The sequence below is a fragment of the Macaca thibetana genome, chromosome 1, assembly GCF_024542745.1.
Source record: "Macaca thibetana thibetana isolate TM-01 chromosome 1, ASM2454274v1, whole genome shotgun sequence".
NCBI classification, from domain to species: domain Eukaryota; kingdom Metazoa; phylum Chordata; class Mammalia; order Primates; family Cercopithecidae; genus Macaca; species Macaca thibetana.
In genome coordinates, this window is record NC_065578.1 from 60,534,795 (window position 1) to 60,555,607 (window position 20,813).

Genomic DNA, 20,813 nt, shown 5'->3' on the forward strand with positions numbered 1-20,813 from the left:
TTTTGTTTTTTGTTGTTTTTTTTTTGAGACGGAGTCTTGCTCTGTCTCCCAGGCTGGAGTGCAGTGGTGCGATCTTGGTTCACTGCAAGCCCCACCTCCCGGGTTCACACCATTCTCCTGCCTCAGCCTCCCAGGTAGCTGGGACTACAGGTGCCCACTACCATGCCCGGCTTATTTTTTGTATTTTTAGTAGAGACGGAGTTTCACCGTGTTAGCCAGCACGGTCTCAATCTCCTGACCTTGTGATCCACCTGCCTCGGCCTCCCAAAGTGCTGGGATTACAGGTGTGAGCCACCGCGCCCGGCCCACTTTACTTCTTATCTCCAAACTTATGCACATACTTTGTCCTTTGCCAAGAAAGCCTTTCCTGTGCCTCTTTAAATCTGAACCATCCTTAAAGGCTCAGTTTAAGTGCCCACTCTTCCTGGAATCAAACCTTTTTCTGATCTCACAAGCCAATGGGATCTATGACTCCTTTGAACTTTCCTAGCACATTCATAACACTTTTCCTATGAAATTTAGCATGTTCGGCATTGCATTAGATATTAAGGTATTATTTTAGTATACCACTTAGGTTGTAAACCTTTTGGGGACAGAGACACTGTGTACCTTTTTATTATTTCAAGTTTAAGGCAAATACTATATGTGGGAGTCAGTGTGGTGCAGTAAGAAAAGCCCAGGTTTTGAGGTCAGCGTCCTTACATTTTAACCCTGACTCTCTCTTTTTGTCTTTCTGTAATCGAGGACAAGTTATTTAATCTCACTCCAAGCCTTCATTCTCCTCATCTAGAAAATGCATTTTTAAGTTTGAGAATGAAATTAAGTACAGTAAATAAAGTGCTTATCAAAACGTGGCATGATGGGTGCTCCAAAAGGCCTGCCTAAAGCCCACCTCTTGAGTTCTTCATGACCTGTCTAAAGCTCTTTCTGTTCTCCAGATTAGAGATACTGAGAATACCCAACCCATTGCAGGGATACTTTGACAGGGACTGCTCCCCTCAGGTGCGAAGCTTTCTCTTTGGCTGTGACAGTGTCACTGAGTCAGAATCCAACCCGATAAGCCAGCTGTCCATGTGATTCATACCTACAGGCAGTCGCAGGGGGATGTTCCTTGATAAGACTCTTGAAGAAGGCAGAGTTTGGGTCTGTGAATTACTAGGATTATTTAACTCAGGTTATGAAACCCATTCTCATTTCAGAAACTTAGTGATGTTTTAAGACACGCATAACCAGTTTGCCAAGCTCTCAAGTTGCTCATCAGAAGTCAGATAGACACTTTTGGGAAGTGCCAGGCCACCTGGTGCCATTTGCCACATTACAATTACAGTATACTTAAGTGGTTCACAGGAAGTATATATATGGCCAAGCTAAGCCCATTTATGTGGACTTAATTATTTTTTAATATCTGGAAGGTGGGCACACCATGTTTACACAGGCTTTTTTTTTCTTCCCCTATTCTGGCTCTCTTGACGTTTAAAAAAGATAAGACAAAAGACGTTTTTCTAGGATAGATAAAGTATTAAATATAAGTGCATCTGGATGTTCACCATGAGCTAGGAGGCCTCTTCTTCTCTCTGTCTGATCCAGTCCCTCACATTCACACTTTGCTCTGTGTTCCTCTCCTTCCAAAAGCAAGGGAGTGAGGGCCAGACAGTGTCCGCCATGCTCAGGAATGAAACGACTTCTCCACCCAGTTGAGGCCTCATCTCCCTTTTGATATTTGTGAAAAACATCTAAATCCAGACCTATGACACTGATTAGCCTGATAACTCTTCTTCAGCTAATGAGAGGCGTGGCTCTCTAATCTCCAGGAAGGCACAAAGCATTAAGTACCTACCGTATGTCAGCCTGCTGGGAGTGAGGGTGAGTGATCTAGGCTCATCTTTGAGTAATCTCCCTCGCCTCTCCTCCACGGCCTATTTCATACTGAAAATATCACAAAATTAAAGGGGAAATTATGCAAGTAAATTTAATATAAAAAGCAAATTAGGGGATGACGGTCAGCATTATTAATTAGAACCCTGTTTACACTTATTGTCAAGCCTCACCATTTTTTTTAAACGAAAGGCTCTTCCTCCCTTAGAGCCTGTTACTGAGAGATGTGTTTGAATTTCAGAAAGTAGATGTGAATTTCAGTCTTCGATTTTTTCAGCAGTGACTGTTTTTATATACTGACAGTTGTGATTAGGGTTTATTCATTGCTATTAATCAAATAACTATTTTTTCTTAGAAATTCTTATATTCCCTCATACCGTCTCTTGATTCCATAGTTCCATTATGGCACCTCAATTCACCTGGTTTCTCAAGTGCTGATCCTGGGAGTTATCCCAAACTCCCCTGTTCCCAGTATTACAACAGTCAAGAAGTCAGCATGTCTTCTTTTTATTTATTTGTTTTCCAAGATTTTTATTCGAGATGGGGTCTCACTCCATTGCCCAGGCTGGAGTTGTCGTGGCATGATCATAGTTAATTGCAGCCTCAAACTCCTGGGCTCAAGTGATCCTCCCGCCTCAGCCTCCTAAGTAGCTGGGACTACAGGCACGTGTCACTATACCTAGCTAATTTAATTAAAAATAATTTTGTGTGTGTGGAGACACAGTCTTACTATGTTGCTCAGGCTGGTCTGGAACTTTCGGTCTTAAGCAATCCTCCCACCTCAGCTTCCCAAAGTGCTGTGATTACAGGTGTGGGCCACCACACATGTGCCCAGCCAGTCAGTACTCCTGAATAACTTATATCAGGCTCCTCCTTTCCATCCTTTGAGTTTAGACCCCATCCCCACTATACCTTGCACAAATGTCCCAGTGGACTCTCTGGTTTGCCGATTATATTCCTCAAGCGCCCCCCACCCTTTCCTCTCCATGCCTACCCTCATGACAGACGGATCTTTCTAGGTGATAAATGCAAATTTGATGATAGCATTCCCGTACTTTGCTGGTTCTTCTTTCACTATTGAATATAACTCAATGCAGCAACCCGTTGCATTGACTAGTGTTTACTGACTGCCTCCTGGTGTCAGGGACTATATTAGATGCTGACAATATAATCTCCAGTTATAGTGGGGTAAGGTAAATGTTTTAATAGCTTATAAACTTGGCAATCTGCTGAATTCAAATTTATGTTCCTTAAAGAAACCTGCCAGATCCCACCGGGCACATGTTGGCTCATGCTTGTAATACCAGTGCTTTGGGAGGCAAAGGCAGGAGGATTGCTTTAGACTAGAAGTTCAATATCAGTCTGGGCAGTATGGTAAGACCCCATCTCTACCAAAGAAACTTTTTAAAAATTAGTTGGGTGTGATGTAGCACACCTGTGGTCCCAGCTATTCGGGAGGCTGAGGCAGGAAGATTGCTTGAGCCCAGGAGCTGAAGGCTACAGTAAGTTTTGATCACACCTCTGCATCTGCACTTAGCCTGTGTGACAAAGTGAGCTCTTGTCTCTTAAAAAAAAAAGAAGGAAAAACCTACCAGATCCTTCATAATCTGACCTTAACCATCCTTCCTCTTTCCCGTGTATTCTACACTATGTCGTCATACCAAGCTCTCAGAAATCCAGTAAACATTTTCTGCTGTCTTACCTTGATGCTGTTTCCTCTGCCTAGAAGTCCTCCATCCCTTTCAGTTGCATAATTCCTCCTCGTCCTTTTAACATTGTTTCCAGGCTTCACATTTTCTGAGGCCATTCCTTGAACTTCTTATCCCCAGGTTGTGTTAAATAACCCCCTTCTTTGCAGCCACTTCAATTTAGGAATGCAGATGGTCCCCCATTTACAATGATTCCACTTAAAATTTTCAGCTTTACGATGGTGGGAAAGTGACGTGCGTTCAGTAGAAATCATACTTCAAGTAGCCATACAGTTACTCTGTTTTTCACGTTCAGTACAATATTCAATCAGTTACATGAGATATTCAACACTTCGTTATAAAATAGGAGTATTAACTGCATTTTCAACTGATGATATTTTTAACTTACGATGAGTTTATCAGGGCATAGCCTCATTGTAAGTTGAGCGCCTGTAGTCCTATCAAATGACTTCTCAGACTTTTAAAAAATTAATCTGTCAGACTTTCCTTTCCGTTTAGGGGTAGGGACCATGTCTTTCATCTGAGTGCCTTCCTCACTCAGCATAGTTCTTGGCAGTCGCAGGCTCTCAGTAAGCATCCATTGGATGAATAAATGTCTCTGGTTCATGATGACCCTTATTATTTCTTCTGATGGATACTAACCTGTAATTTATTTATTCCAGTATCAAATTATGTGGGCTTAGCTCTCAAACCAGTGCCTCCATATAGTATCTGTTTTTCCTGCTTTTACGTAATCTTTCAGAAAGATTATTTGCACTAATAATTTACACCACTAATTTTACGGAGTTGTTTGATAAAATTGGTACTTGTTATTTGTCCATTGGAAAACATTTATTAATCTACTGTCAAAAAGGTATCCAGGCTGAAAGATAGAAAATACAAGGAATCAGTCTCACACAAGAGTCATTTCTGAAAATCACAAATAATCAAAATTAAATCAAAGATCAGAAAATTCTTTTATAAAAGGTCAGCTAATAAATATGTTAGGCTTTGTGGGCCATATGGTCTCTGTTGCAGCTACTTGTCTCTGATGGTGTAGTGGGACAGCAGCCATAGACAATGTAGAAATGAAAGGCCATGGCTCTGCTCCAGTAAAACTTTATTCATAAAAACTATGGGCCTGCCTTAAATTACAAGGTTGGGCAAATATTCAGTTAAGATGTATGCAAGATGGAGAGGTGATTCAGAGTAAAGAGAAACCACACATTTCATATTAGAAGAAACTGAGAATGGGCAGCTTAGAAAGATGACTTTGTTCTCACCGAAGTTCAAAACAGAATTCCAAAATACAGATGAGTAGAAGCTATCAGGATCAGATAAAGTTAGACAAGCCTAAGGAGTGTTTTGGCTGTTCATTCCAGAAAAGTTTAAGACCAAAATGTGGGGGAAGTATTTTTGTTAAAAGCATCCAAGAATGTTGCAACCTCGGTGACAATTTACTATTACATAAAAAGATGAAAAATATATTAGAAAAAATATGCCTTTCCCGTATAGACTATTTTTAGTCAGTATTCCTTTGGAGTCAGTTTATTACTGATTATTTTCGATTAGCTTACCATATAAATGCAAAAAAAAATGTGCTAAATGCAACACTGAAGTATGCTGTCATTGATTTTATATGCACAGAATTTAACTGGTTTTTGTTTGTTTTCTTAATTCTAGCACCAATAGCTGCAGGAACTGGCCCAAATTTTTCTCTCTCAGATTTGGAAAGTTCTTCATACTACAGCATGAGTCCAGGAGCAATGAGGAGGTCTTTACCCAGCACATCCTCTACGAGGTAATTTGATTGGCAGCTCTTAAAGAAGTTATGCTACATGGTTGCATAACACCTTGATTTTAACTCTGGGCCCGCTATGCATTTAGCAATGCGCCTTTAGTGATAGAAGATACCAAAGTAGTGGGTTCAGCCCCAACAGACTGTCGGTCTCATTGGGGAGATAAAGCAAATATGCATGTAGCAAGGTTAAATACACACACACACGTACACACACACACACACACAAACACAGTAAAAAACTGAGCTAAATTGTGTGACACAGGCTAAAAATAGTTAAAGAGAGCTTTATCCAAAAAGAATACCATGGTTCCAGCTCTAAATGTTGGTTAGGGTTGGTGAGATCGAAAGGAAAAGGAATGGAATTCTGGGTGGGGTGAAAAATGAGCAGAGGCATGGAGGAAGGATGGATGATGAACATAACATGTTCTCAGGAAATGAAGGACAAGGCTGGACTGCAGCAAAGGGCATATGTTTTGGCTTGTTTGGCAGGAAGTGAACACTGGTGACAGTCCCAGTGTCATGCCCACAGCAGACATTACAGCTCAGTGCCAGCTCTTTTCCCACTGAGACCCCAGAGCTCTCAATATCCAGTTTACTGGAGTTGCCCTAAAAGATGAAACCCATTTGATATCCTGGTGTGAGATTATACAAATGGAAGCAGTCACTTGCATGACCTCAAGTGAGGATGGGGCCAGACTACAGATGCCATTGTATTGAGAGACCTTAAAAACAGTAAAGCTAGAGTAGTGTAACCTGATAACGTTTCTGGGGTTCTTGCTGTCCTTAAAGTCACAAAGCCAAAATCAAAATGAAACATTTTTGCAAGATTGTGTTGTCTCTAGATAACCTGTACCAGAGGGAAAGGGATTAGGCATTAAACCCACAGTATTCTTTTACAAATTGGCTTTAGCACTGGACTGTGACAACAAAGAATAGAATGGTGCAGAACGATCTTTAATGTTTGTACACTTTGCAGAAAAATGTCTGACAAAGGCATATTCCCCCTAAAGCAAGTACCTGAGTCTTATGATTTAAAACAATGCCCAAATTGTAGAAATTTTCCTTGGTGCACACTCGTTCTTACCTTGCCTTTATATATTTTAAACATCACTACTTTCAAAAAAAATCAACTTAGTCATCACTAATACCTTGAAGACAGTTAAAGAAACAGGTATTCCCTTAGTATAACTACCAAATCCTACCGTCGTCGTTCATGTTGTTTAAATGTTCCCTTTAGTTCTCTGTAGTATCAGCTCCTCAAGGGGACAAAAAAGTCACACATCCAAAGTCTATTTATAATAGAAGAAAGAGATTGTGAATACATTCGGGTGTTAATACATTTTGAGGATTTCGAATGTTTGCTGATGGAAGAGACAGTGTGTGTAACTGCACTCAGTCAACATGAAAAAGCTTTGCAAATGCTTGTAGGCGGTGATTAATTTAAAAGTTTATGGGCTGTTTGTTTTTCATGTGTGTGCTGTACATGTACCATACACCTCCCAAACAGTGTTCCCCGCCTTTTACGTTTTCACACAATTCTCCAGCTATGTTTTATTATCTTTTGTGACTCTCTGAGAGGAAAGCTCATTATGAATGTCATTTAAAAGGCCAGTATCGTTCTCATATTCTGTAAATAACTAACCCTGATAAGGAGCTAATTATAGCCTGCATCAGTAGTTAATAACCTGGTAATATGTTTGTTTTACTCTCATTAGGCTCTTCCTAGGATGATTTTTTAAATTCTTTAAATACATAGATTCAGCAGAATTAACGATGTACAGGTTAGAAAGTGTGCCCAGAAGAATATCTCAGATTCATATATAGAAATGTTCACCAATCAGTATGTCTTCCTGCTGTGCCAATATTAATGGATCATTTTCTCTGTGGCAGGCACCATATTAGGTGAGTTGTATGCCTGTTCTGATTTATTCTTCACAGTAATTTTACAATATACACAGTGTCGCCATTTAAACAGTGGAGCAACACAAAGCTCAGAGAAGTTAAGTCACTTGCCCAAAGTCACAGTCCTGGTGAATAGAGGAGTCTCCATTCACACTCAGGTCTGTTGGAACTTTAAAAATGTGCTCTTTTCACTCAGAATCCTCTTGAGAATAGGACTGACTCTTTTCGTGAGGAACAATAGAATATGAGGTCCTAAAAAAGGAGTTTCTAGCATCTCTACTCCTCCCTGGCACTTAGCGTTTGCCGTCTTGAGTTGTTCTTACCATCTTTGCGGCCTGCACGTGTGCAGCCTCCGCATCTGGACGGTGAGTCCCTTGAGTGACAGCGTCTAACGCTTCCCATTCAGCAGCGAACACTATTAGTAAGATACCGTCCTTGGCACCATGGGTGTCAAGTCAAATAAGAGGGGCTTTACAATCTACTGGTAGAGACTGAGAAGTAAGTGGGAATTTTCAGTTCAGGGTCCTATGAACACTCAGGAAAGTTAAGGCATTTCGCAGTCTTAGGAATGCTAAGTAAGACTTCTAGGCCTTACACACAGTAGGAATTAAGATATTTGGAATTAAGGTAATACTTTTACCTATTTTTTAGATATAATTGCTAGAAATACGAGAAAAAATTCCACACACAAGAAGAGATAGTGCATCACTCCTTAGGAAAATATTCATCCTCACTTTTTGTGTAGATCTTACAGATTCTTTCCTGCTTCCCTCAAGTGTTTCTGGGAAAATAGAATGAGTGTGTTAGAAAGAGCAAGAAAACAAAATGAATGACTGATTCATTTCAATAGATAGATAGGTAGGTAGATAGATGTGATGCATTGGTACTCACTGTAAGTTCTGTACCCCTTCAGGGTAAACATCTTCAAAATCATAGAAAGAACAGTGTAAAAATTGGGATAAAATACATTTTTTATTCCAAAAAACTTTATCAAGATAAACCAGCTGTCAAAAGTTTGTGAAGTCAGAGTAAACTTGTCTCGGAAGCCTCCACCTGTGCTTCCTAACTTGCTTCATTCCTGATCTTTTCCTCTTTTCCATGCTGTACCTACACCCTCCAGATGTTTATTTTTTTTTCTCCAATAGAGACAGTCTCTTTCTATTACCCAGGGTGAGTGCAGTGATCATAACTCACTGCAGCCTCGAAGTCCTGAACTCAAGCGATTCTCCTGCCTCAGCCTTTGAAGTAGCTGGGACTGTAGGCATCTGCCACCACACATGGCTGATTTTAAATACATTTTTTTTTCATAAAGACAAGGTGTCACTATGTTGCCCAAGGTGGTCACTGAACTCGTGGCCTCAAGTGATCCTCCTGCCTTGGCCTCCCAAAGTGTTGGAATTACAGGTGTGAGCCACCATGTCCAGCTTTTGTCAACTTCTGAAAGTCCTTGCTTTCAAACTAAGGCATCAGCTGATAACTATAGAATCTTTCAATAATACTGGCTTGGGATATTTGCATTTTGTTAGAAAATGCCAAGGAAATCAAAACCTTTAAAGACTCAGAAAAGTATCAACAATGGGAGAATGATGGACAATGGAGTTGACCTTTGGGGCTAGATCTAATTGAATTATGATACTTGGATGAATCCATGTCGCATGTATTCGTATGGCTGTTTCTAAGTCAATAGCCTAATTCAGCAGATTTTTAGTATCTTCTGTTAGCTAGACACTGTGGTAGGCACTAGAGATTAAAAAGCATATAGTAATTTTCCCTAAAGATCTTACAGCCCCATCAGAACATATAGGCTTCTCGTTTTATTTGCCAGAGTACTTCAGAGAAATGTTTATTTTTTTCTAACATGTATTCTTTCTATTTCCAAGATGATTTCAAGTGGCTTTCAATTTTAAAACAACAGGTAATGTTACATGTAGAAAGAGGCCAGAAACCATGTGGAAAAAATTGTTATAGCAGGAACCTGAACCAAGAGTTACGCCTCAAGTTTAACCCTGAGCTTCCTGGTTGCCAAGGCAAAGAGGGTTATATAGTTTGCATTTCTAATAAAAGGAAACAAGATAAATTTGTTCAAAGAGACCATATTTTTCTGGTTATGTTTTGTAAGGAATTCTCTGTGTATATCCTCTTATAAAGGACTCCCGTTAGATGTAGTTTTACATAAAATATAGAAGAGTTCTTCAGTGGCTATTTTTCATTGAACTTTCAAGGAAAGCCAAGCAAAGAACATTAAATAAGCTATTAAAGGCATTTCCTTTGAGTACTAAGCTAGCATGGCACAGTTATGTTGCTTTCCTGTGGTCTGGCTTTAATGAGAATAGAACTTAATGGCTAAGAATACTGGAATGCCAACATTAATAATTAGAATTTCTTGCCATAAATTGGCCCTCCACATTCATTCTTTCATTCAGATTGCTGCAATAGCTTAACTGTCTCCCTGCCTTAGGCTCTATTTTCCTGTTTTCCCCTTTGCCTTTCTAAATCTATCATCTGCGCAGTTACCAAAGTCACTTTTCTAAAATATAACTCCCCCGTCATTCCCTGTTTAGACTATTTTGGGGAGTCTACATTGCTTATAGGAGAAAGTCCAGACATGCAGTATCTTCTGTAACCTCCACCCTTCTCACTCGCTGTGTCCCTTCTTCCCCACCTCAGCCATCCTACACAGCTGGCAGTTCTCCGAACATATCACACTTCACTCACGATGTGTCTTCTTCCTGATAGGCTCCTCCCTTCTGGGGGTTATGTTCGACATTTCTGATAACCTGTGTGACAGGAGCATGCCAATTAGAACAGACACTGCCCTGCTTGCAGGGCTGTCTTTGGCTAGGTCCTGGAATGCTCCTGATCTGCAAGACATTAACCCTTTAGATTTCGGACTGTGAGGGTGTCTGGGACAAAGAAGGAGAGGCAAGGTTGGAAGAAATGTATGGACTTTGAGGCAATGACAGCTTGCCCATTGATAATATTTTTAATACCAAATGGCTGTCTTGAGTGGTACATCAGCTGAATAGCAGCCCTGCCTCTGCCCTTTCCTTCATTCTTCCCTGTCTCCTTGACACTCTTGAAGATAGCTCAGGAGCCATTTCCTCCAGGAAGCCTTTCCCGAACCCCTGACTCATCACTTTCTCCATTGTGTGACCCACTGTACCCTGTGTGTGGTTCCATCATAACTCCTATATTTCTCTTTGGCACAGTTTTGTTTGCCTGTCTCCATGTCTGACTCATCTCTGTATCTCAGCACTTTGCACAGCACCTGGCATGTAGGATGCGCACAGTAGGTATTTCATGAATGAAACATACAAAAAATTCTGTCCCCTGAAACATGAAGAAGAAATTTCCCAACAAGCGTTCCCACTAGGTATGAAATCTACTCATCCTAATATGGGTAGATTAGACAGTTTTATCACCCCTGCAAACTTCCTGATTTTGTAGCATTCAATTAAAACAACTACAGCAAGCATAGCAACAGGCAGTATTTCATTACGTTTTCACTCCTGAAGCCTCAAACTGGGGAGAATATTCAGTCCCTCAACTGGAAAAAATGAGATATATTCTGGAAGTTTCTTGACCATACCTCTCCAAAAACCGAAAATCCCTACCCTGATGGAATAAAACTTTGTTTTGATAATCTCTGTATAGAGAAAGCACATAAAAGTCATTGGGCCACTCTTTTTTTATGTCTCTTGTTCTCAGGGGACAATGCACGCCTTCTTCCTTCCTTTTTATTTGTTTGTTCACTGATTTATTTCTAGCTTTTAGAGCAGGACCTGGACTAGCTGTGCAGTAAATGTTTTTTTGAATGAACAACTCCCAAGTGGAAGATGGGAAAATGTGGCAAAAGAAAAAAAAAAAAAGCAATGCAAACTTTTCTTTTTCTTTTCTTTTCTTTTTTTGCTTTTTTTTTTTTTTTTTTTTTTTTTGAGACAGAGTCTTACTCTGTTCCCCAGGCTTGAGTGCAGTGGCGCGATCTCAGCTCACGGTAACCTCCACCTCTGGATTCAAGCGCTTCTCCTGCCTCAATCTCCCAAGTAGCTGGGATTACAGGTGCCTGCCACCACGCCTGGCTAATTTTTGCATTTTTAGTAGAGATAGGATTTCACCATGTTGGCCAGGATGGTCTCAAACTCCTGGCCTCAAGTGTGATCAGCCTGCCTCGGCCTCCCAAAGTCCTGAGATTACAGGCTTGAGCCACCATGCCCAGCCCAATCCAAGCTTTTCTTGAAGGATCATGAGCCCTGCTTCTTACCCTTTCTGGGGTTCCAGCGGGGATTAAATTGATGCCCAGGTTCATTGCCGATGGCCAGGCCCCAGCCACCACCTGCAGAGATAGGAAATATGTGGCTTTACTCCCAACACTTCCAGGTGGAGACAGAAGCTAGAGCCAGCCAGTCATTCCTCAAAGGAAACGGGAACAAGATGTGGCAGCAGCGGCAACTTGATTGACAATAAAAAATCAAACTCAGACACTTGGAACAACACAGACCCAAGACTTCGCTCTACATGCAGTGACTCACCAGACTGAACAGAAGTTTAAAAGGAGTCCTAGAACTACGCTAAGTCGCCCAGTTGCTTCCTCCCTTGGCTTTCTTTCAACCAGAGGTGCAGTGTCCAAGAGAAAGGTGGTTTCGATTGCTTTTAAACATGCACCCATTTGTTGTTTCAGCTCCACAAAGCGCCTCAAGTCTGTGGAGGATGAAATGGACAGTCCTGGTGAGGAGCCATTTTATACAGGCCAAGGGCGCTCCCCGGGAAGTGGCAGCCAGTCAAGTGGATGGCATGAAGTGGAGCCAGGTAAGCAGAGTGGGGGCACGGGCATGTGGCTAACACTGCGAAACTGAAAATACGTGTGGGCTCCCATGCCATGCATAAAAGTGAAGAAAGCAAGCTCAAGGTAGTTCAGTTTTTCAGGATGAACACTTGTTTGTATTGTAATCCAGTTGCCACATTCATAAAAGGATGGCTGTGCAAAGCGGTAGTAATTCAACTGAAATGCAAGACTGGTGAGATGGTATATGATTTTCTACTCTTACATATTTTCCCCTACACCACAATTCAGCGTTTGATTTGCTTTTGGGTTTTTTTTTGTTTGCTTTGGTGTTTTTTTTTTTTTTTTTTTTTTGAGACGGAGTCTCTCCCTGTCACCCGGGCTGGAGTGCAGTGGCATGATCTTGGCTCACTGCAACCTCCTTCTCCCTGGTTCAAGCAATTCTCCTGCCTCAGCCTCCCAAGTAGCTGGGATTACAGGCACCCGCCACCACACCCGGCTAATTTTTTGTATTTTTATTAGAGATGGGGTTTCACCATGTTGGCCAAGCTGGTCGATTTTTGTATTTTTAATAGAGATGGGTTTTCACCATGTTGGCCAGGCTGGTCTCGAACTCCTGACCTTGTGATTCACCCACCTCGGCCTCCCAATTGTTTTTGTGTTTATACTATCTTTTGGTTTAGTTTTAAAAATTATCTTTTCATCCTAATAAAAATCTGTCAGCTTTTTCAGCAGGATTGGTAACATTTGAAAGAAGAATGGGTTCCTTGCCCTACAGTTTAGACTCAGATTTCTATATGATAAGGACACTTTGCAGTATTTTTCCTATTACTGGATATCATCATGATTGTTTTTCTGTTTAAATGGAACAACTCTCTTTATTCTCATCTGTACTAAACTAAACAAATGATGACTGCTGGTCTAATCTCCCGGGGTAGTCTAATCTTGGCTCTGGAGTCTTGGGAGTAATATGAATAAATCTGATCGCAAAAACTTTTTGAAACCCTTACCGATGTCTAACATGTGGGTTAGAGGAAATCTTCTCCAATGACTTCCTGAATATGGGTATAAAGGATAGAGTATGTGCCTTGAAATCAGACAGCTGGAGTGTCAACCTGGCTTCAACTCCTGCTGACTGTGTGATTGTGGGCAAGTTACCTAGCCTCTCTGAGCCTGTGTCTCCCTTTTTATAATCTGACAGTACTAATAGCTATTTCCTAGCATAGCTACTGCCTAGCATAGAGTAAGCATGAAAAAATTGTTCTCTGACCATCCTTCCCAGCCTTTGTTTCAGAGTAATTCCCTGCAAGTACAGACGAACACCAAGAAAATTTCTGAACCAACCTCTTCATCCACAAATCTTAGCTCCCTTGTCTCCTCCCTGATTTTTTTTTTCAAAAGACAATGCTCAGGGGATGTGCCTCTGAAGATGTAGCACAGGGAAAATGCTGGGGCGATAGAACCATTCTGCATCCTGATTGTGGTGGTGACAGTAATCTAGACAAGCATTAACATTCACAGAAGTACATACCTCCCTGCTCAAGTTAATTTTACTGTATCATAATTAAACACAAAACAAAAACACCTCAGGCCCATTGGCTGTGTCTTTTATCTTGCCCCTGCTATTAAAATGCAGAAACGTCTCGTTGCTTTGCTTCTGCGTAGTCTCTCATTCATTCACTCATTGGATAGTCTTCACTGGGGACTTTCTCTATATGAAGCACTATTCCAGGTTCTGGGAACTCAAGGATAGATGGGAAGGTTATGGCCCCTGCTCTCAAGGAATTCACAATCAGAGGTGGGAAACGAACACATAAGCAGATCATTATACGGTGATACGGGAAGCACGGAGATGGTGGTGTTAGTCTTCCGTGCCTTCTGTTTCCAATTAGTACCAACCACAGCACTCAAGGTGTGGTGGTTCTTCTATGAAGGTCACACATCATCTTTTCTCCGCATTTGTGTTCACATCAGTTCGCCTGAAGTGCCTAAGAAATAGTCCCAGTCCTAAATGAGCAGGAAAGTGCTGACTCTCACTGCCACTACCTGCATCGTCAGCGTGACCTCTGTATGGTGCCAATGAAAAGTGTATGTGCTATTAAAAAATTAAAAGATGTAAAACTTCTTTGAACCCTTTTTCAAAGGCTAATTAGAGCCCTAGCCAATTTACCTGCTTCAGTGAAAATCAGAATTAAACATACAGGTTTGGTACATTTGTGCTTGATTATCGTGTAGATGCATTTTTGCGCATATTGAAGCTGCTTTATTAGGTTGAGGTACTCAGAGCTCCCCCATCATAAGGCTGAGCTCTAGGTCCTTACATTTACTTCCTCTGTGTACATTGGGGGCTGTAGAGGTTGATTGATTATTATAGAGTATTTTGACCTAGCGACTCTCATTCAGAGCAATTCCTATTCCTATCTGTACATTATGATTCAAACGATCATAAATTTTAACATTTGAATACCTGAATCCTTTGTAGTCATTAAACAACTAAAGTTTAATGGCTGAATCCTTTTTGGTAAGAGGGGTGTGTGTGTGTGTGTGTGTGTGTGTGTGTGTGTACATATATATATTCTTAGAGAATCCCTCACAATTATATTCCTGGACTGACTCTCCGTTCTCTATCCCCATTTCATTACAGAAAAATGCAGTTTCATGGTATATGTTTAGAGGGAGTGATAGAGGACAGTGGATAAATGTACATTTGGCCATACTCAGCGCAGAAAGTCATAATTGCAACAAGGCCTGAGGGGACATTAAAACTCAACTGAAGGATGTTGCACATGTTCATGGTGACTTTGGTGTCATTAACTCACACCAGCCATTTAAAATGGATAATTTATGCTGCCAGATGGTCCTTTTTGGGGATTTTCCATAAAGCCCAATCCCCTTTTTGGCACAGAGGACACCTTTATGTTGTTCCCACACTTACGCAGGCCTGCATAGCTTTTCCCCAGGGGTACAGTTAATTGAGTAGGAGGCTTTTAGTGGTCCACATGTAAATTACTTTCAGAAATATGTTGGGAGTTATGTATATCTGAATGTACGGGCAGTTTCTTGGTTTCCTACATTTGGGATAATTCTCTCACACAAGTACTAAGGATACTGTGTATATGCCTCAGATGTGAAGCAAGGCCTGTACCTGCTCCTCACTCAGAACGCTTTGGTATCCATTTACCTGCCTTCAGATGCTTTTTCAGGACTCCCTGGCCAAAAGAGGGCCAAAGGTTGCCAGAAGAGACAAATTTCCTAGAGCAACAGGAAGATTATGGAAAGTAAAACAAACCAGACATGCAGTAAATTACATGGGCTCTTTCAAATGTCTTTTGTAGTATCCTGTTCCCCATTAGTTTATCTCAGCACTTTTAGTGCACAGCTCTTATTATCTGGGAAGAAGGGCATAGGAGATTAAAGATGATGTTAGTTTAAAAACATCAGACAACTTCAGAATGACTTTTGCTTCTCTAACAATGCTGCATTTGTCCCTCGTACTTAGTTTCACTTCCCAGTTATCTCAAACCTGGGTTAGATACGAAACTTTAAAGCAAATCGTGAATTGATGAAACAAGTCCTATGAAATTCTATCAAGCACAAATGCGCATACCATCAACTCTTGTTTATCTGTACAAATGAAGAATTACTGAGAAATTGATAATGCAGATAAACAGGAAGGAAACCAATAGACAGCACCCACATTGCGTCAGACTCTGCATGTTGCTTTCAAATGTGTGGAAAAATTCTAGTGACGATTGAGTACCTACTGTGTACCAGGTTTTTAAAAAATTAACCTCCTTTAAAATATGCAAGATATAATGATCCTACCTCTATAGAGATAAAAACTGAGACTCATAAAAGGTCACATGACTTGCCCAAGCCCACACAGATAGTAAATCTGTGGATCCAAAATCCATATGTGAAACCAAATCTGACTTCATAGTCTATCTTCTATACTCAATAACCTCTTTTACCATAAACAATTAGAGCAGCATTTTAGGGTCTCATGTCCTGGACTGGGACTTCAGTTAAAACGTTATAAGACCGGGCATGATGGCTCACGCCTGTAATCCCAGCACTTTGGGAAGCCAAGGTGGACGGTTCACCCGAGGTTGCGAGTTTGAGACCAGCCTGATCAACATGGAGAAACCCCATCTCTACCAAAAATACAAAATTAGCCGGGTGTGGTGCTGCATGCCTGTAATCTCAGCTACTCGGGAGGCTGAGGTGGGAGAATTGCTTGAACCCAGGAGGTGGAGGTTGCGGTGAGCTGAGATCGTGCCATTGCACTCCAGCCTGGGTAACAAGAGTGAAACTCCATCAAAAAAAAAAAAATATATATATATATATAAAAAATAAGAAACAATAAATAACTCATCAGAGAGACCTGAAAAATAATCGATTTTCCTTATCCCAAAGCCTTGTCATACAACTTAATCAAGAGAAGAAATATAGGTTATTAAATATACATAGGACACAATATATAAGCAAAGAGTATTAACTTTTAACAAAGTAAACTATCATTTTCATTTATAAAATCAAATAACCCTCAGCAGTTAGGTCTTTGTTCAAATAGTAGCTCATCAGACAGGCCCTCAGTGATCTAAAATAGCTGCTGACCCTCCCTCCATCATCCTATAACTCATAACCCTATTTTGCTTTCTTTACATCTGCATCTATTATTTTTTTTTTTTTCTTCTGAGACAGAGTCTCACCTTGTCGCCCAGGCTGGAGTGCAGTGGCGCGATCTCAGCTCATTGCAAACTCCACCTCCCAGGTTCAGGTGATTCTCTTGCCTCAGCCTCCTGAGCAGGTGGGACTACAAGTGCACACCACCATGCCTGGCTAATTTTTGTATTTTTAGTAGAGACGGGGTTTCATCATATTGGCCAGGCTAGTCTCAAACTCCTGGCCTCAAGAGATCCTCCTGCCTCAGCCTCCCAGAGTGCTGGGATTACTGGTGTGAGCCCACCACGCCAGGGCATCTCTCTGCTATTATTGTCTGTTTTCTCTCTCTAGGATATATACTCCATGAACAGTGGGACTTAGTCTGTCTTTTCCATTGTTGTATCTCTAACATCCATAACAGTGTCTAGCACATAATAGGTATTCAATAAATATTGATTGAATGAATGAAGCGATAAAGCAGAGAATCTGGGGTGCTTTCAATAAACTTGAAAGCAGAATTTGCTACCAAGAATACTCTCAGAATTGGTGTTTACTACATTTTTCAATTTGCAGGCTTTCAGTCAAATCCAATTACTAGCAATTCGTAAGCAGAACAATTGCTTAGGCTCAGCCAAGGACCCCATTGATGAGCAGCAATGCATTGACTTTATTACAAGTATCCCTCACCTGAAAGTGTGTTCCTTTAAGTGAATCAAACCTTTTAAAAAATAAAATAAAAAATAATTCTGTATTATTTTTAAGTTCGTTGTTTAGTATTAGCTCTATATTAAGAATCTCAATAGTGAATTCTTTGTAGAACATTTTATGTAGTATAGACAACTTCCCTGACTTACCTGTGAAAAATTCAGATTTCCATACCAAATTTTCTCTTATCCAAGTGTAAGGAGAACCCATATGAGACACTTCAGACGCTTGCTATTAAAGTGTGGTCTGAGGACCTGCAACATGGCATCACCTGGGGTTTACTAAAAATAGAGAACCCTGGCCAGGCGTGGTGGCTTACACCATAATCCCAGCACTTTGAGGGCCCAAGGTGGGAGGATTGCTTGAGGCCAGGAGCTTGAGATCAGCCTAAGTAACACAGCAGGACCCTGTCTCTGCAAAAACATTTTTAAAATTAGCAACGCATAGTGGCATGTGCCTGTCGTCCTAGCTACTTGGGAGGCTGAGGCAGGAGCCTTGCTTGAGCCCAGGAACTCAAGGTTACAGTGAGCTATGATTGTGCCATTGCACTCCAGCCTGAGCAATAGAGTGAGACCCTGTCCCAAAAGAAAAGAGAAACAAACAGAAAAACAGAATTTCAGGCCCCGCCTAGACCAACAGAATTTTAACAAGATCTCCTGGTGATGCTTATGTGTGTTATGGTTTGCAAAGCACTGATTTAGGCTGCTTTTTTGTCCTTTAGGTGGGTTCTCCCCACTCAGTACTTGTCTGGAAGCCACCTTAACTTTAAATGTCATGCTCCTCAACTTTCTGTCTCTGTTACAGTAGGTTTTCTTTAAAACAAGTCTAGATAGGTAGAATTCTAGCCTATTTTCAAACAGATTAGAGAAGATTGGATTCTGGGTGACTCTAGATACCTCGCTATAAGAAAAACAATTCTCTTGTCTCTTTCTCTGTCTCATATTCCTCCAGTTTAGGGCCTGCTGCATGAAAAGGAATGACTGGTCATCTAATCATTATCATTAAAGTCAAGCCAAGTTGTTGAATCCTTATTAAGTGCTGACTGTATGCAGTATACTAGAGTAGATACAGAGAGGACTCCAGCAAGTCCCTGTCTCCAAGGGCAAACCTCCGAATTTCCTCGTGTCAGTCACTACCTGTAAGGTGGGAACTTTTCCTTCTGCTCCGTCTCTGTCACAAAGTTATGACAGATGAAGTAATGAAGTTGAAAGTCCTTTGTGAAAGTTAATATTCTCTAATCACGTGAAATACCATCATTGGGATTATTGGGGCAGCCAGGCTTACCCAGCTGAGGGTAGTTGAAAGCAGACAGGGTTAAGTGTCACAGGAGTAAAAGAAGAGAGCTGTTAAATCTGCCTAGAGAATAATAGACAGTTTTCTTAAAAGGTGGCAGTTAAACTGGATTTAGATGGCATCAGACTGAGAAATGTTCATGTCTCACTTGAAAGTGAGACTTGTCTCTTAGTCTTTTGATTGTTAGTATATATAAATTTAAGTCTTCTTCCTAAGTTGAAAGACAGCTCGGTGACTGTTCTGTGAACCTTTCTCAGGTTATATTTGTCCCCAAAGTTAACGATTTATACCAGGGGTCCAGTGGGCTGCATGGATGACTGCGTTGCACCACATGCAGATTGGAGACCACATCTGCATTAAGTACTGACATATCAGTAAGTTTTGGCAGACCTGAAAAGTAAAGCAAATTTTTTTCATTGTGAAAAAACATGAAATTATAATACTTTTCACTGAAGTTCAGTACTGTGTTTTAAATATATGCATAAGAGGCTACTTACATTTTCTCCTGTAGAAAAACATTCAAAATTCCAAATGCCTTCAATTATACTGGGATTGTAAAACAATTAACAGACACAGTTACATCCACCAAAATGCTGGAAGTTTCAAAACAGTTCAGTTAAAGTTTTGCAGTCAAATTTGTTAAGTAGTAAACTTAGTTGTATTTTTATAAATACTTTTAGAGATACATTTCTCCACAAAGAGTAAGCTGTTCTCATTTTTGAAGGTCAAAATTAAGTACTTTAAGCCAGGCAAGCCAGGCACAGTAGCTCATGCCTGTAATCCCAGCACTTTGGGAGGCCGAGGTGGGCAGATCACTTGAGGTCAGGAGTGTGAGACCTGTCTGGCCAACATGGTGAAACCCCATCTCTGCTAAAAACACAAAAATTAGCTGGCCATGGTGGCGCCCTCATGTAATCCCAGCTACTAGGGAGGCTGAGGCTGGAGAATCACTTGAACCCAGGAGGCAGAGGTTGCAGTGAATCAGGATTGTGCCATTGCACTCCAGTCTGGGCGACAAGAACAAAACTCCCATCTCAAAAAAAAAAAATTAATAAAGTACTTTAATAACATGTTCTCTGTTCCTATCACAATTATTAAGAAACATAGTTTTAAAAAATTGTTTAAAGGCATCTGTCAAAGAATGTTTCAGTCAACATCTGGTCAGTCAGCAACCTAGGACATTCAGAACTAGGGGCCAGTGTCACAACTACTGGCAGCATAGTTGAATTTTGCAAACTTACGTTAGTCATTGTAATTTTAAATATCACATATTAGGTTCACTTGGATTCCCAACTCTGCTGGTCCTAATTTGACTGCCAACAGTCATTTATCAATTGTAAGAGTGGAGGAAGTCTACCAACTTAGACTTCTAGCTGAGACACAGAGGAAACCCCATTATCAGTGCCAGTAAAAAGGCAGCGACTGGTAACAATAGTGCATTGATCATGGACACTCCACTGCACTAGCATATATTAGAGAAAATGATTAAATCTCCCATCATCTCCTGCTGGAGGAGGAATAGTCACTGCTACAGAACATTGCCATGGGATCGATGTCTTGGCTTTTCTTCTGCATTTATGGAGCAGTAGGAAAGCATCATCTGGGACCACATCCTCTTTTGTGATCTCTTCTCATATCGGCACCTGCTCATTAGAGTCTGGTATACCAGGGGACATTGGTACAGTAACAATGGGCCTCTTCTTTATGAACCCTTCTTTATCAGAGAAATTTCACCCAAATAAGGGTTATGACAGGAAAGCTGTATTACAAAATGAGCACTGTACCCACCCTTCAAAAATCCCTTGCCTTCTTTATCAAGGCGATTTTTTTCTTAATGTCAGAAAAGGGCCTAAAACAGTTCCTTGTAATTGGAGTCCAAAAGGTTACCTATTAGAGGAAAAGAAATATTCTTCTCACACACACAGACACACACATATACTCTGTGTATGTGTTATATACATACATGATAAAGCATAATCCAAAAAATGGTTTGGATTCCTGAAGCCTCTAGTACCTGGCGACTTAGTAGCCATCAATCAATATTTGTTTAATAAATAAGTAAGTAATAAGATGGAGATCACACACGTTTCACTTTGTCCTTCGA

The 20,813-nt window shown here is 40.7% G+C and overlaps 1 protein-coding gene across 8 annotated transcripts in view; it reads left to right on the forward strand.

The window, feature by feature from the left end:
* The window catches only part of NFIA (nuclear factor I A), a 383,622-nt gene that overhangs the window by 264,867 nt on the left and 97,942 nt on the right, over window positions 1-20,813 (forward strand). For all 8 annotated transcript variants that reach the window (XM_050804192.1, XM_050804211.1, XM_050804202.1 and 5 more), the window contains 2 exons: window positions 5,247-5,364; window positions 11,945-12,072. In XM_050804192.1, the coding sequence (XP_050660149.1) occupies window positions 5,247-5,364; window positions 11,945-12,072 (246 nt within the window). The remainder of the gene's footprint in view (window positions 1-5,246; window positions 5,365-11,944; window positions 12,073-20,813) is intronic.